At 48.3% G+C, this 16,563-nt stretch overlaps 1 protein-coding gene across 2 annotated transcripts; it reads left to right on the top strand.

Annotated features, from left to right (window-relative positions):
- Nucleotides 1-1,891: 1,891 nt before the first annotated feature.
- Nucleotides 1,892-11,657, top strand: COPS7B (COP9 signalosome subunit 7B). Of its 2 annotated transcripts, none has more exons than XM_084528888.1 (7): nt 1,892-1,975; nt 3,703-3,879; nt 5,101-5,176; nt 6,566-6,654; nt 7,224-7,426; nt 8,704-8,809; nt 10,257-11,657. In XM_084528888.1, the coding sequence occupies exons 2-7, from the start codon at nt 3,718-3,720 to the stop codon at nt 10,413-10,415; spliced, it is 795 nt and encodes a 264-aa protein (XP_084385014.1). In that variant the 5' UTR covers nt 1,892-1,975; nt 3,703-3,717; the 3' UTR covers nt 10,416-11,657. The 2 variants fall into 2 exon arrangements, with proteins under 2 accessions (XP_084385014.1, XP_084385013.1); XM_084528887.1 differs by lacking the exon at nt 1,892-1,975 and adding an exon at nt 3,165-3,247.
- Nucleotides 11,658-16,563: the final 4,906 nt, after the last annotated feature.

Raw genomic sequence — 16,563 nt, forward strand, 5'->3', positions numbered from 1 at the left:
ATGAGGTGACGCACTTCTCTCCCAGGGCAACTGTGCCCGTGTACCTGTGGGGTAATATGAACCGTGGTGGAGGGCCTGTTTCGGATGTGATTAAAGAGGTAACTCTCCCTCCCTGTGCAGATGAGATCTAAGTGTAGCTTAAGCAAATTACTGAACGGCTTGTTATAGCCCTGGCTGAGTTCTCTTGCTGTGCAGGGCCTAGTTTTTTACATCCAATTTGCTTCAAAGCTCAGAGTGTCACAACAGCATCCCAACGCTTGCATCTCTCTGCTTGCCTGTCACCCCTTCTCGGGAAGATGGGACCCCAGGGACCAGCTGTGGATGGCTCTGAGACGCAGGCTAAGCCCTGTCAGTTTCCCTAATAGCTTCTGATGTTTGTTCTGTGAAAGCTCCCCGCTCCTGGCCGTGCCAGTCCACGGTCCGATCTTTAGGGACTGGCTGACTGAAAGCCAGAAGCACTTTGTACTTTGCTAAAGAATTTTAAACAGAGGCATGCTTTATTTTCAGCATGGCACAGATGAGTGTACGGATTTTGGGAAGGGTAACAACCCCCAGAGCCCTCTCGTTCCCACCCCAGCTCTTCTCCCTCCTCCCCAGAGTCTTTTTGGCTCCTGGTCCGTGTCCTGGAGAGGATCTCAGCTCCTCCAGCTGCCTCCCTGCTCCCCCCACTCCCCACAGCACAGGCTGAGCTCTGTGTTTTGGTTTGTCACTCACACAGACGACTCGTCTAGAGAGTCTAACACCACTTCTAGCACCTTGTGATCCTTCACCCCGTCTTTTTGGCATTTTTCCATCTGCACCCCAGGAGGACTGGCCGGAGGGGCAGTCAATGGCTCAGCTGGCAGCCTCCATTGTCCTGCCCAGCACAACTGCTCAATTGTTTATTGCCGCTAACGGCCCCGTTTCAGCTTCTCGGGCATTGTCTGGTTCATGCCATAAAATGGAAGATTTAATCCGCTCTGAAGGCTGTAGCATATGCACAGATTCAAAAAAAAAAAAATGAATGGAACCTGTAAGTGTAAAACAGCCCCACGCTGCCGTGCCGTCAGAACAAAGAGCACGCTGAAACGTGGCTTTGAAATGCCAGCCCCGTGCATGGGTCACCCCGGAGTGCAAAAAACCCTGAGACGATGCCACAGCACGTCGTACCCCAACACCTGCTGTGCCCTCAGAGCCAGAAACTTTGCTCGCTTGTAATTAAACAGCTTTTCAGGAAGCGGTGGAGCCCAAGAGGAGGCGTTTGGTTTTAGGGATCACGGCGTCATAGCTCAAGGAGAGCTAGCAGTGGGGACGGTTTGACGCCCCGTGCTTTTAGGGATGCCACAAGGGCAACCAGCCTCACCCCACCCCATTAAATGAGCGGGTAGGAGCCATGCACGTTAATCACAGCCCAGTGGTACGTGGATGAGGGGGTGTGAGGTGGTATGGGGCTGACACTGAGGTACCCCACTGCACGCTGTGATTGTGGCCACGCCAGGCTCTGCTCGCCCAGATGATGACGGGAGTGTGAGGCGAGATGTGTGATGGCAAGGGGTAAAAGTAGGGAGAAGCAAATCTGGTGGCAGAGGGTAGGGTGCTTTAGGATCCCAGTCAGGACCCTTCATCACCCCGCGTGAGGTAAATCCTTCATGGGGGCCGCCGCCTGCCTCCCCTCACCGCGGGGTTCTCCCGCCAGCCACAGAGCGCAGCTCGTGGGCTACCACAAGGGCTTGTAGGGCGGCTCTGACAGACTCCCCGACCCCAGTGGAGGGCTGTGAGGTTTTTTTTTTTCACCCCTCGGGGCTTTTTCAGCCACGGGCCCGGCGCTGAGGCCGCCTGAAGGGGCGGAACGCTCGGTGCGGGGCCGGGCGGGCCGGGGGAAGGAGCGGCGCGGGGGACACCGGCGCCGCCATCATGGCGGCCTGAGGCGCGGCGGGCACGGCGCCGGGGGCCGCAGGGCGGGCGGGAGGCAGGAGGGGAGGCCGGCGGCGGCGAGGTAACGCCGGGAGACGGAGGGACGGACGAAAACGGGGCCCGGGGGATACCCAGCCCGGCGCTGGGGGCACGGGGGACGCGGGGTTGAGGGGCCGGGAGGGGGCCGGCTGCCGCCGTGCCTCGGAAGGGCTGCGCTGAGGCGGGGGGAGAAGGCGTCGGGGGTGTCCCCTCACGGTGCTGCCCTGATTCCTGTCAGGTTGGGCGGTGGGGAGAGCCGGGAGGGCCTCCCGGGGGCTTAAAAGGGGGCAGAGAGCTGGTGCTGGGCTTTGTATGGTGCGGGTAGGGCTTTCCTCGATGACCCTACACAGCGGGGTGCTCAGCCGCTTCGTGCACGATTTTGGGGGAATTGCCTGCCCTCTGTGCCTATTTCCTCGTCTGGGAGCGGGGTGAGGGGTGCTGGTGGACCCCCGGGTGTGTTAGGGTTCAAACTGAGTGCTAAAAGGGTTCTCCGTCAGAAACTGAGCTCCTGTTCAGTCACTATACGTGTCTTTGATGAAAATAATCCCAAAGAGACCTTAAACTGAGGAGCTAAACAGTTTTGTGTGGAAAGCACAAAAAATTGCCCTTTCAGGTTGTAACTGATTGTAGCGGGAGGTGTGATGGAGTGGAGTAAATTATATTTTCAGGAACTGAGTAATAAGTGAAGCTGGCTGCGTTGCTTTCAGAAGCCTTCGTTTGCTTAGGCATGGCAGGGCAAGGCAAGCACCTGTGGGACAGTGGCACCTCTCTGGGGACAGATGTGGTCCCAGGGGCCAGGCTGAACGAGACACAGGTTCTCTGCTGTCTGATTTTCTTCGCCAGAGTAAAGGTTTCCACCTCTGCATGAAAATTATCTTACATAAATGTAGCATGAAAAAAAACTTAGCTGCTAAGTTCTTTGTTTGGTGACAGAATAATATGCTTCCAAAGTTTTTCTTAGTTGTTTACAAAAATAAGTTTGTCTCAGTTGTTTATATAAATAGTGTTTTATATTTCAGAAGCAACATGTTGGAGCTGGGAGACAATGTGCATGCCAGAAATGTGAGGGAACAGTAAAAGACAAAGACCTCCCTCTACAGGGACTTAAATAGAGCCTTTGTAGAAAGGGTATTTTTATCACTGAAGCTTTCCAGTTAACCCAAAACCCTGTAACTGTGTAATGTAGGCTAGTAAGCCACTTACAGGCCACGGTTATTTTCTCCTTTTAGGCTGAGGGAAGCAATGTGAATTATGTACTCATGCTTTGTCTGTGCTGATGGCAAAGGAAAAGGTGCAAAATATGCAGGCCTACGAGGTAGGTGAATTCTTCGAAGTGAATAGTCAGTTGCTGTTTTGAAGCTGTGTAATGAGTTTTGGGAAGGAGGAAGTCCTAGGTGGCCTGTAGTAAACATAACAATGTCTCTGATAACACAACTTCTGCAGTTGGCTTTACTTGACAGCATCAGTGGAAGGGACAGGTCTGAAAACAGCGTGAAATCTAAGCTCTTTTCCTACCAGCAGGAATGGATACTTGAGGGGACTGACCAGTCTGCAGAAATTTTCCTCAGATATTGTCTGAATTGTTTCTGCTTCCCAGATGGATCAGAATTTGAGCCTGTAGGGTTCCTGGCCTACCCTCTGAATGCCAAAGGAAAAGCTGTCTCAGCTGACACTGAAACGTTACCATGCGGCGCACGCCTTCTGCTCACAGTCAGACAGAATATAGTGGAGGGGAGATCATAAATTAATGCTGTTTTCTTTTATTGACAGATTGAAAAACCTAGAATGGCAGGAGAACAGAAACCATCCTGCAATCTTCTAGAGCAGTTTATTTTACTAGCCAAAGGTACAAGTGGCTCAGCTCTGACTGCTCTTATAAACCAAGTGCTGGAGGCTCCTGGGGTTTATGTCTTCGGAGAGCTGTTGGAGTTAGCAAATGTGCAAGAGGTAAGAGATGAATTTCTATACTAATGTTCCTTCTGCACTCCCAGTGCAACGGATCCTCTGAAGTTTCCATGCTTGTGAAATTTCTGCGCCAGGAGAGGCCTGATGTAACTTAACCTCGGTTCTGAGATGTTTGGGTATTAGGTTGACATTGGTTTTGCCTGTATATATTTAGATATTAAAAAAATACCTATATAAAGCTTTACTACCTTAACGTGGTCGCTAATAAAGCAAAAATCTGGCAGCAGCCCAGTAACGATCTTAAGAAGGCACCTATCCAGCCAACAACAAAATCCCTTTCTATTCCTTCATTGTTCTGGAAAGCATAGCCTCAGAGCTCTCCAAAAATCTTCATGAACAGATGTCTAGTGCATCAGACCTGGGTGATAACCAAATCTAAACCATTTCAAACCAAGGTGGAAAGTAAGTTCCAGGGCTTTTACGGAGAATGCTGTGCCAGCACCCCCCTCTGCTACAGTAGGGGATTCCAGGTTGAGTATCTCTGCAGGTGGGACAGTGTGGCATGCAGCATGCATGACTTTCTGAATAGGCTCTTAGGTACGTCTAAAAATGCCTCTCTGGTTATCTAGCATCAAACTGCAACTGTTTTTTTCCCCCGACCTGTGTGTAACAAATGGTATTTAAAAAAACAACAACAAAAAAAACCACTAAACATACACACAGAAGACTCAGTAAAAATCATGGATTAGTGCTGCAGCCATTCCAGTGGTTTGTTTGTGAGCACTAATATTACTTTCAAATGCACTCAGCTTAGAACATTTTAGCTTACTTTGAAGTTTTTTGTGGTTCTGCAGATAAACTTTCTTAGGTTTCCTGCTAATAGCAAGGATGCTTAACCAACCAACACCACTGCCTGCGTGCTTCTCACATGATGAGAAGAGCTGGCCCTGTAAGATATCAGCTACAACTGAGCTGCTTTTTTCTTTACCGCCTCAGATGCTGCACAAAGCAGTTGGCAGTCCAAACTATATTTAAGTTCAGTCACACAGAAAGGGGCAGATCATCTTGACTCTGAAACTGCTGAAATTTGTTGCTGCTCATGAGGCCTTAGAGGAGGTTCCAGCTCTTTAAGAACTGGGCATAATTGCTGTTACAGGAATTCTTGTCACACGTGGCCTTAAAATGTACTCTGGAGAAGTTGCCTGCCGGTATCGTGTTGCCTGTTACTGTGTTCCATGGGATTTCTTTTTTCTTCCCACCCAGCTTGCTGAAGGGACTAATGCTGCTTATTTCCAGCTGCTGAACCTGTTTGCATACGGCACGTACCCAGACTACGTAGGTAAGAGACTGCTGCCTGCTTGTCCTTTGGCATTGTCAGAGGGATGTTTTTGCTTTCTGCGCTACCTGGTGTAGCGTGGCTGGGTGAAAATGTTTAAGCACAGAATTTGCTTGAAAGAATCGTTTCTAGGGGGGGGTTAGACCACTTACCTCTGACTTCAGACATCTGGTTTCAAATTTAGATGATGCTGATTACGGAAGCTGCAGAATACTTTGGAAAAAAAAAAAAAAGGTTGTGTTATTTATTCTATAAACCATATAGGTTTTTATAACCTTTTATTGTGACAGCATTGCTGAAACAAAATGAAACATTTCTTTGCCAGAACAGAAATTGAAATAATGACTCTTATGCATCTTCAGAAGGAGGCTGTGTGTGAATCATCTTAGTATTTTTTGGGATGTGCTTCATCTCTTGTGCTCTTCTGCTTCAATTCTGCTATAATTTAGTACTTCATTGGTGGGTAGCAGCCTAATCCAGACTATTATAGACTGTGACAAATAATTTTGTCATAGTGCCGGCTATCACTGTGGTGGGTGAGCTATCCAGTTCCAGTAAGGAGAAGTGGCATCAGTAGATGCAAGGGCTGATAATTCCAGTGGCTGTGGAGCAACAGGAGCCTCGTGAATTCTGTGACCAATTAGAGGATGTATTTGCTGTGTGTGGGTCTTGCATCCCAGTACGTGATAGTTCATTTCTTTGCCAAGTGAAGAAAGGGAAAGGGGGGAAAAGTAGTCAAAAGTTAGGGCACTGAATGAGGTGGCATGGCTGGGAAAACCTGAGTTCACCAAAGCAGTAATTTTCATTAAAGCAGGTATTTTAAAGACTTTCTTTGGTTTGGAAAGCTGTTTCCTTTCTGTTTTTAAATATTCATAAGGCACATGGATATAACATAGTGACAGTGAGGCCACGTAAGTATCTGGATTAATAGTTTCTTCTCTCTTCCTCAGTCTGGTACTTTATATTTCCAACTGGAAATTCTGTAGCTCTCCAGAGAGAGGAAACCAACTGTGTTTTCCAAGCAGAACAGCAAAAAGCATTTAATTCTGTCAGCTCATTAATGAATAAAAATGACTTGGTGGTAGAAAGAAAGCATTTACCAGTTGTTTTGGCAGGACACCGCTCGTATAGATGTGAATTACATTCTAATTCCAAAATCAGAATTACTAAAGAAGCAGAGAAGAATGGGATTGCCAACTTTTTTTTAAAACTTTTTCTTTCTCTCTTCTGTGCTAATGTGTCACCAGTGCAGCTCTCTCTGCTTACCAGCACCCCCAGTAGCTGGAGCTGTCTTCCAGGATTCAGCATAGTTTAACTGGCCTGCGGTCTTGCAGCCTGTGTTTTATAGTTCTTGAAGGAAAGTTCTGAATCTTGTCTTTTTAATGTTAACAGCAAACAAAGATAACCTGCCTGAATTAACAGCAACTCAGAAAAACAAACTGAAACACTTGACAATTGTAAGCCTGGCTTCCAGAATGAAGGTAAAGTACGCTGAGCAAACTTTTTTTTAAAAATGGCATCAATTTTTAGCGTCACAGTTGTATGGGACTGCATGAGTACTCACAAAAAATAATGTAATTTGAAAAGGGCTTGTAATGTGCAGTGTTCTCGTGGTGGATGTTAACTTAATGGACTTCTGGATGAGGTATGGGGGTGTCTGAACAGCCGTATTATCTGGTTGGTAAGGGCTGGGAAACTTTGTCTGGCTCCTTTTGCTGCTGGAGATGGAGAATCATTCTTAAAAGCACTGACTTCTTGTTCTGGAGAAAAAGCTAATCAAGGATCTTAATTTCTTCTGCAACGACATTATCTTTTTCCTCCAGAAGGCACTATGCCAAAGCTTCAGGAATTACCCAAGCTGGGTCAGAATATTGCATAGCCTGGTAGCAGCTATTTGTATTGCCACAATCAGTCTCTGCTGTACTTGCAGGCTGAAGCGTAGGATATAAACATTTGGGCCTTGACCTTCTGCCAACCCCATTTCTGTTTGAGACTTAGCTGTTTGTTCTGGTTAGGACTGTGAGCTTACTCTTGGGCTTGCTGTTTTTAGTGCATTCCCTACTCTGTGTTGCTGAAGGACCTGGACATGAGGAATCTGAGGGAGCTGGAAGACCTGATTATTGAAGCGGTTTATACAGATATTATCCAGGGGAAGCTGGATCAACGAAACCAGGTGTTAGAGGTGGATTTTTGCATCGGCAGAGATATTCAGAAGAAGGACATCAGTAACATTGTCAAAACACTCCAGGAATGGTGAGGCTATCTCTACCTTGCTTCTTCCTTGTGTATACTTTGTCTTGTTTTTTTTTTTTTCATTCCTTGAATTTTCAAGTGCTGGCTCAATTTCACCATGTTCCGTTAATTGCGTGTCTTATGTTATAAGTGGGCACTTGGAAAATTTGCCCAACAGTCTCTTCCTCCAAGATCCCATCTAGATTTCAATTTGTGTTATGCATCAAGCCACGCTACGCTGTATCTTGAGATTCTGGTCTTATTGTGGCTTTTACGTGGCAGAACCCTAGTGAGGACTCAAGGCCTTTTCAAGCACTTGTGCCAAGCTGAATTCCCCTTTCTGCTGTTATACTTGATGATGAAAACAGAACTGTCCATTATTTTTCAGCCTTTTGCACTGTGGTGAGAACTGCATGAGCAGATTGTAGGGAATCACAGTTTTTAGGACGGATGTCTCTTCACGTTTGAAGTTTTAGATGCCTTTGTTTACCTTCTCTTTGTCCCTACAAATGCAGGCTGCATGCAGCCGTCATACTTGGACTGTGGTACTCTCTTTTTGTATCTTTGCTACGAAGTTGCTTGTCATCTTTTTGTTAGATTCCCTTCCCACCTAAAATCCAAAATTCTCCTGTAGGCCGTGCGACCTGTGGCAGGTCCTGGGCTGACTGGGAGTCACTGCCTAGTTGTTATGGTAATGGGTGCACGAAAAGTAATTAAATTGCTGTGTAAATATGCTGCCCTGTGGTGGTGGTGGTGCAGGTTTGTTTTTTTTCTTTTCTAATCCACCCCCCCCAATCCTATCTCAGAGGGAGGACTCTGGCAGCTACCAAGGCCTTACAGCATTGTTTGGAAGGTAACAACGAACCCGCTGCCAACTCCCTTTCTGTCCTTTCCAGTTATGAGCACTGTTGGAGAAGCACTCGTGCCTTTTGAATGCTTAGCAGTTGGAGGGATTCTCTCAATCTGACGTTTGTGTTTAATTTTAAAATTGTATTGTTTTGCACCCCCCTTTTTAAGCAGTAATTCTGATTGAAAAGGAAGTTGGTGGCACAGTGAACCTGCACTGAGTTTTTGATGGGTAGGTAAGAGCCTCATGGACTAGCTAAAGAATGCTGTGAAATGCATCGAGGACACAGCAAAGAATTCTCTTGCCAGCTTTTTTGGAACTCCAGTCTTATCAGGAATATAAATTTAATGATTTCCTGTACTTTTAGGTGACTTGCACTTTTCAGGCTGCATCACTGAGCTGCTCCAGTGAGAACCCATAAATACTCTCTGATATTGTTTGTGTCTTGCAGGTGTGACGGTTGTGAAGCAGTTCTTTTAGGAATTGAGCAGCAAGTCCTTAGAGCCAACCAATACAAAGAAAACCATCACCGAACTCAGCAGCAGGTAGAGATGGAGGTGGGTACAGTCATTTCAGACTGCTCTGTGCTTTTTCATTAAACATTTCTGTTTACTGGATAATCTGGTAACACCTGGTTAATGGTTATGGCTTCTCTGAAGTAGGCTAGCAATCATGCAAATCAGATGTGCTCTTCTAGGGTAGGAAAAATACACATCTGTTTCCATGTGCTAGTAACACCGCAAAGACCTACGTCAAATTTGCCCACTCTGAGCAGGTTGGAACTTTTCTCTATAAAAATGGGCCAGGTGGGTGCAGTAGCTCTAGTTCCTCGATTGATTTGTTAGGGAAAGAGTGCTCGTAACACAAAGCTTTGATACAACTCTGTTCCTTTTGTGTAAGAAAGGAAAATCTTCACTTCTCTTCTAAATCTGAGAGTGTAGTTTTATATATGTATATATCGAGTCCCATTGCTTCTGCAAAAATGTGCCCTCAGCATCTTCCTTTGGGGTATTTTGGTGACAACTTGGGCAGCCAGGATTGCTACAGCAGCACGGGCTGGGAGCGCTCCTGCTGTAGGTTGAATTCGCTTCTGTGTCGGTAGATGGCAGCACGGGCATGTGATTTTAGCCCCTGCTGATGTGTATTTACTACTGAGAACAAATCTTGGCTAATACAGCTGTAAAGGTGAAAATGGTCCTCCCGAGACACTTGCTGAGAGTTTATTTCTTGCAGAGTGCTGCATCCCTGTAGGTTTACGTTTGCTTTCTGAAGCAGTTTATGCTTGGCAGCTTGACTGGCATCCAGAGTGCATTTGGTTTGCCAGATGCCTTTGGCCTGGAGTTGGCACACCTGACTCCCAAACTTGTTTCAGCCTATTTTTTGCGGTTGTTTTCATTTTAATGTTTGCTGATTGTATTTCTGTTGAGCCCTACAGGCTTTCATGAGACAGAATACAGTGCCTGTTGCTGTCTCTCTCATTTTCAGCCAGAGTAGCAGAAGCATTACTCCTACCTCCCACAGACAAAGATCTATTCCCAGTTCTAGCAAGTATCTGTGGCTCAGACAGCCTGCTAGGCCAAGTGGCATTTTCCCTTTTCACTTCTCAGCGCTGTCCAGAGCGTAAGTTTATCTCTCAGCCTCTTTTATCCCTGCTAGTTCTGGCCAGCATAATGGTAAGGTGCCTACTTTCTGCACTGAGGCAGCAGTAGCTTCTTTCAGTCAACCAGGAAGGAGGTACAATATTTTATTGTTGTCTCTTCAAAGTAGTAAGAAAGCTCTAATTGTTTCCTGTCTGGGTCCCGTACGGTTTATTAGCAATGCTGGCTCTAAGTGAGGGCAAAATGCTACCCGTTATAAACTCAAATGCAGAGCGTGTTTGTGGTAGGAGAGGGCTTTTTGTTTGGTTTTGTAACCTCCAGGGGTTTCTCAGCATGTTTATGAACAGAGTTGCTACTGTGAGGGGAGGAAGAAGCAGGTGCTGATTCACTGTCTCTTCTTGGCCAGGTCACAAACATAAAGAAAACATTAAAAGCTACAGCCTCGTCGTCGGCACAGGAGATGGAACAGCAGCTGGTAGAGCGAGAGTGCCCTCCACACACAGAACAAAGGCAGCCCACAAAGAAGATGTCCAAAGTCAAAGGGCTGGTCTCCAGCCGTCACTAGAACATACCATCTAAATGTCATTCATCTAGGAATGACAGCAGGAGGAGCAAAAAAGGGCCTGCGTCTCCTTTTTTCAGTGGGTTCTGGGCCAGTCCCTTCCAGGCTGGCAAATAAAAGCCCTGTTTGAATACAGCTCCCAGTGAGCAGCACCTGGCTCAGTTACGCTGTGCAGCCCCTATTCATTTTGAGGGTGTCCCTGTTCTGGTCCTTTAAAGAGGGACTTAGAAAGAAAGGGACTAGCCAAAAGGGGCAGTAAAAATAAAAAAAAATCTGTGGACGGTTTTGCTCCCTCCCAGCCAGTCTCGTTGCTGCTTAACCTTTAGGAGGCTGCTGTACTAAACCAGATCTTGGGAGAACTTCTGTGGCGAGAGTCTGAATCCCAGGGTTGAAGTGTGGCTACCAAAGCCAGGCTGGGAGCGAGGAAGCCATCAACACAGATCTTTTCATTCCCAGAGGGAGCGCAGAAAGGTTTCTAGGCCAGGCGCTGCTTTACGTGGGAGTCTTCAGCCTTTTCCGCTACCCCTGTCTCTGTTAAACTGGGGTGAAATTCACACTACCTCGCTCTGTGAAGATGCGACCCAGCGCTGGGCTGTTTACTTAACTCTCTGTTTACTGCCCTTACTAAGCCCTTTGATCTCTCGCAGATTTAACGCGCTGGTCTGCATCTCCGAGGCATCAAGACAGCAAGGAGGAAGCAGGCTGCTCTTCCGAGCCTTCCTTCTTGCAGACAGTTAGGGGCATGCTAGAAACCGTTCCTTCTGAATGTGATGTGACCTCCCAGAGCTCCCTGTGAGTTGTTCCCCCGTTGATCCCTTCAAAGGGCACAGCGTTTGCTCTTCCTCGGATGCTAGTGACAGCGGGCTGCGCGGAGAAGAGCCCGTGCAGCATTGTGGCAGGCTGGTGGCCCAGGACCCACTGGCAGGGGTCGCAGCAGCATCCCCTTGCTGAAGCAATGGACTTGACTAGTCTTTCTGAATTTTGAACACTTTCAGGTTGTATTTTCCTCCCTTTTTTTTTTTTTTTTTTATTTGTACATTGTTGTGATTCTAAAGCATTTCAGCCTTTGTTTTGTGTATTTTATTTGTTACAGACTAATTTCAGGTGATTTGCACCTGATCCGGCAAGGCGTGGGTTTTTTTTTTTTTTTAAAAGGGGGAGGATGGGGTTGGCACTGAAACAGCAAGTCGCAAAAAAAAGCACATTTTAGAAAAAAAAAAAATTAAAAATGCTGATTTAATGTCAGAGTTCGGAGTCTTGGCTTCGAGGCTGCTTCAGGCTTGTAGTCCAGCAGCGCTTGTTCACGTGGCTGTCGATGTGATTCTTGATGTTACGTTATCAGAAGGTCTGACCAATCTCCCTGATGCATCTGGGAGGCAGGGGATTTCTGTTCCCGTTCTGTCTCTGTCCGCATCTGTGTGGAAGGATCTGTGGCGAAGCCGGTAGCTGAGCCCAGTCTCCCGAGCCAAAACACCTTTGCTGCCTGGTAGTGGGAGGTTTGAAGCTTTGTCCTGTCTTTGGCTAACTGATTCCTTTCTCTTGTAGCTCTGTAGTTTGGCTCCTGTGTTTTACTTCAGTCCGTGTTGGAAAGAGAAGGGCTTTACGTGAGCAGGAAGGGGAGTGGTTCAAGCAGAGGGCTGTGACAGTGCTCCAGTCCCGCAGCAAGCTGTCACCTGCACTCGTGCAATGCATGTGCCTTCCTCTTACTGCTCCAGAGCTCTCTGCCATCTGTGTATTCTCAGTCCTCGGCTACAGGACTTGATGGACACTTGTGAAAGTAAATTCCTCTCCCTTTTCTCTCCTGCAGTGCAGGCACACCAGCTTTCAGTCCTGAGAGGTGGCTCGAAATGCCTCCCATCCAGCTGCCTCTGGGTCAAGTCCTTCGTTTTCTGATTCCTTACCAGCTCTTTCCCCTGGAAACTCTAAGCCAAAAGAGTCCCCAGGGAAGGCTACGAAATGTCAGGTGAATAAGCCCAGAGCATGAAGCCGTCCCTTAAATCTCAAGGGAGCTCTTGTGGTGGAGCTGTGCTGGCTTCTCCCAGTGCTTCTCTGATGGCTTCAGGAGGTGTAGGTGGACATTGTGTCCCCACATCTGACAGGTATGGGTGATGAAGAGGGACTGAGTCTGTTTCTGGCTTCCTGCGTGGGTGACTGCCGTGTGCTGGTCATCCAGTTCCTCGCAAGGTCTGAGGGGAGGCTCTGTGAACCTCGGCTGTTTTGTTTCCCTCGCGTTTCTGCTATCAGTCCCGCAAAGAGGCAAGAGGAGTGCAAATGCCTTTGGAAATCAGCGTAGCTCCTGGGGAAACAGACGTGAATTTGGCATCCTTGGTGTTTGCTCCCTGCCAGTTCCAGGAGCCACATTAGTTCGTGGAAGCTTCTTTAGGGTGTTGGAACTTCTGAGTTCATCCTGATGTTTCTGCTGTTCTCAAAGCCTGCGTGGGGGCGAGGGTCCTATTCACACGTCGGTGCAGCAAATGAGCAAGGGAGGAAATGGCCCTTGGAATAAAGAGCTGTCCCGTGCCTGGTGGTGACAGAGGGCTGAGAGGGGATGGGGCACTGGAGGGAACGGAGCTGTTTGTGTGTTTGGCTTTCCTGGCGTGCCAGCCACACGCTCGGTGCCGCAAAAGGAGGGGGGTGTCTGCAACGAGCCCAGCCTGAGATGAGTCATTAACAAATGACATGCACAGAGTACCTGGGGGAGGCAAACAGCTCTGCAGCAGCTGGTTAATGAATTTGGCTTGAAGGAAAGGGAAGCTATTCCAGGAATGAAGCAGAAGGCATAGTTGTTAGCGGGGAAGGATGCAGGAGGTGCTGTGCCGTTTGAGAAGGGCGAGATAAAGGTGGTGTCGGCTCCCTGGGACTGCAGAGAGGGCAGAAACTGGGGGCAGAGTTGGCTGAACGAGGGGCTGGGGGGACGCTGAGCTGGGGGGGATGTCTGCAAAGCTTAACTGTGATCTGGGGACACAGGGAGATGGAAGCAGAGGTGGGGTTGGTGCAGACTCCAGTGCGTTGCATGTGTTGGAGGCAGCTGGCACGGCTTGTCTGAGCGCTGCTGGACGCTGCTCCCTGATGTGGGGAGAGCTTCCTTGGTTTTATGGCAGCAGCGGGCTGCTCCAGCTTCCTCCAAGCCTGCAGCAGGACCGAGTTGGAGCTATTGAACTCCCGTTTGCCCCCTCCGCTCCGAGAGGGGTGAGTAGATGGAGCTGAGCTGCCTTCCCTCCGCTCTTCAGGGCTTTATTGTCTAGCTCCGCGTTCTGCAGCTCCGCTTGTACCAGTGCTTGTTTAATATGGAGTTGGGCACTGAGCTGGAAAATGGAAGAGAGGATCTCAGCTGATTGCAGTGCTGGTAGACTGCCCTAGCCCTAAAGCTGTGCCTCATGCTAACAAATGTCCCTGGCACTCCTGCTGTGACTCAGTTGATACCAACTAACATCAGGCAATTCTGGAACGTGAGAAAGCAGGGCTGGTATCAATCTTTTTACAAAAAAAAAAAAATTTGGGTGGAAATCTATAGCTCTTTTACTTTCCTCCCACCTCCTTAAATGAGCTGAATGCTAGCTTAGTCTTCTGTTGAGAACAGGAGGTTAAATTGGTGATGCTGACAGACCCTGATGTGTTTTCAGTTGAGACCCCTCCTGTTGTTATTTTTTAGTATTCTGCCCATCCTCTGATGGGAAAATGCATTGGTTTGTGTGTCCAAAAAGGAAGTTGATTTTATTCACTACAAGGAATGTGGAAGCGAGTGCTGTAAACATAGAGAGCTGTATTAGAATGTGACAGATCCAATGAATAAATCGGACTGGTCCTGAATTTTGAGTTCTGTACAAGTTTGAGTGCTGTCTAAGCTGTTTAGAGAGGCCTCTGATTTTGAAAACCAAATGAAGCCCCACCTCCTGCTGGGGTAAAACAGTCAAAGGTGATGCAGAGTTGGTGCTGCTGGCTGTTACTTCAGTATCTCAGCCTCCTGCAAGCTTTGCAGTGGAGAGAATCAGCAATGCTCCTTAAAGATGAGGAAAAGGATAAATCAAAGAACCCGTCCCACAAGTGTACAGACCCAGCCCGTCAGACCTCTTGTCATCTACTCCTGTATGGAGCTTTCTGTTTGTTTGTTTTTTTTCTCCTCTATGGTGTCTGACCTAATGCAGGGGAACCAAAAAGTGAAACCGTCAAGTTTATTTTCGTGTAATCTGAGGGCGAGGAACCCAGGGGCATCAGGAAAGGTAAATTAAAGTTTACAGGCATCTCAGTTCCTACCTGTAACCTCGGCGTTGTGTTTCCATCACGGATTTGTGACCTGACAGTCTGGTAGAATTTCTTGGCAGAGTTTTTAGAGATCTGTCACTGTTCCGCGCTGCTCCGTGGCGAAGGTCAGCATCTTTCAGGGACTGTTGACATTTTGCTGATATTTCTTCACGTTTGGCCCTACCACAGAGGTAAGTGAGGGAAGCTACGGAGCTGTGCCCTTAGCAGAGTGCGTGTTTACCCTCCAGCCTGGGTGCCTGCACCCCGTTTTGTGGCAGCACTGTGCTGGCTCCCCCATTTCCAGGTTCCAAACTGTGGGAGCGTGATAGCTGTGAGCGTGGCCTTCTCTTGTCCAGAAGAGATGGACTGAGGGAACGTGCACGCTGCAAACTTCAGGTAGTTAATGGGATGCCGTAAGGTCACATGCCAGTCCTGAAATGTGCATTTCCCTATTCCACAAAAGAATTTGTGCCCGTGGTCCTCATTTGACCTACTTCTAGTGAAAGGTAAAGCGCCTTTCCACAGCTCTAGCTCTCCTGCAGGAGCCCGTGAATCTCGGTATCGTTGGGGTGTTTTTCAAGTGCCAACTCCCCCGCAATACCTCTGTTTCTGAGTGTGGTGGATAAATAAAGCCTCACTCCTTCAGAGATCATTTTTTTTTGTGCCACAGCTCTGCATCTTCACGCTCTGAGGTTTGGAAGTGCTGCTGTCTAACTCTCCCGGCTCTTCCTGAAGTGTTTATCTCACCAGCCCCGGTGTCTCAGTCGCCGCCTCACGATCATAATGCTGCCTCGTGCTGCTGCAGTAACATCTTGGTGTTTCATTGTCACCTCTGCAGCTGGTAGAGAGCACCGCTTCCTGCAGGATCACCTTCCAGCTGCGATGCTGTCCCTTTTACGTCACGGCTGTGAGATAACACCTCTCCTTGCTGGCAGACGGGCCAGGTGGGTAGGTGTCGCTCCTCAGGGCTGTTTTGCACGTGGGAAGATGCAGTTTGTTGCCTGGTTGAGCGTCCTGGAAATCAAAGGCAAGGACATGGGATGGTTTTATAAATGAGGGGTAAAGCACAGGGCTGTGTCCTATTCCAGCTCTGCTACAGCAGGAAGCAGAGGGTAAATCAGCCCCTCTGAGTTTCTGGAGAGAGCCCCTCTCAGGCTTTGTGACAGGGTTGGGAGGTGCTGAGGTCTCCTGGCCGGGCAGTTTTGCTGATTTAATTGAAGATGCAACGCGTGTGCACTGGAAGGGGGAATCTCAAAGCTTTTTAAGCTTTTCTAAAAGTCCTCTTCCTCCTGTGTGTCACAGCCTCCTTTTTCCCCAATGCAAACGCAGTGGCCCGCTGTGGGAATGCTGGCCTGGAGTATTACGGGTAGCATGCCAGGTTAATTATGGAGGGGGCAGGAAAAATAGCCCATGCTGTCTTCAACAATATCAAAGGGATGCTACCTAATGATTTTCCTATTAGCTCTTTTCCCAGCCTGCCAGAGTCGCTGCAGAAATGTCATTTACAAAGGCAGTTTGCAACTCATTACCCGGGATTTTCACTGTAGTTCTGCTCCAGAGAGCGTGGGCTTTTGCCGTGTGCCCCAACCTAATGAATTGCCTGATTCGCTTAGCGCTGCCATCCCTCCTGACAAGGTTAGTTGCTGACTGACGGGAAGGGGCCCGGATTCAATTCCCTTCTTGTTTTCGACTCATGCTTGTGTCAAGAGCAGGCTCCCTCTGGAAGCTGCCCTGTGATCCCTTCCCTTCGTTTTTCTGCATTCTGAGGGAAGCAGCCCGTGCTTGGGGAATTTCTAGAGCAAGTGGCCAGGGGTCTGTGCGCTGCTGCCTCCAGCAGTCCCTGCTCAATGCCTCGAGTCCCATTCCAGCTGGAAAATTCCACCGCTCTCCTGCTCTGGGGCTCTGGGCT

Source organism: Aythya ferina (genome assembly GCF_964211825.1).
Source record: "Aythya ferina genome assembly, chromosome: 9".
Lineage (NCBI taxonomy): Eukaryota > Metazoa > Chordata > Aves > Anseriformes > Anatidae > Aythya > Aythya ferina.

Excerpts from the sequence above, each read along its gene's own strand:
- COPS7B (XM_084528887.1), top strand. The coding sequence starts at position 3,209 with ATGGCAAAGGAAAAGGTGCAAAATATGCAGGCCTACGAG. Across the intron at positions 5,177-6,565 it reads CACGTACCCAGACTACGTAG|CAAACAAAGATAACCTGCCT; the intron begins GTAAGAGACTGC and ends TAATGTTAACAG. Across the intron at positions 8,810-10,256 it reads AGCAGCAGGTAGAGATGGAG|GTCACAAACATAAAGAAAAC; the intron begins GTGGGTACAGTC and ends CTTCTTGGCCAG.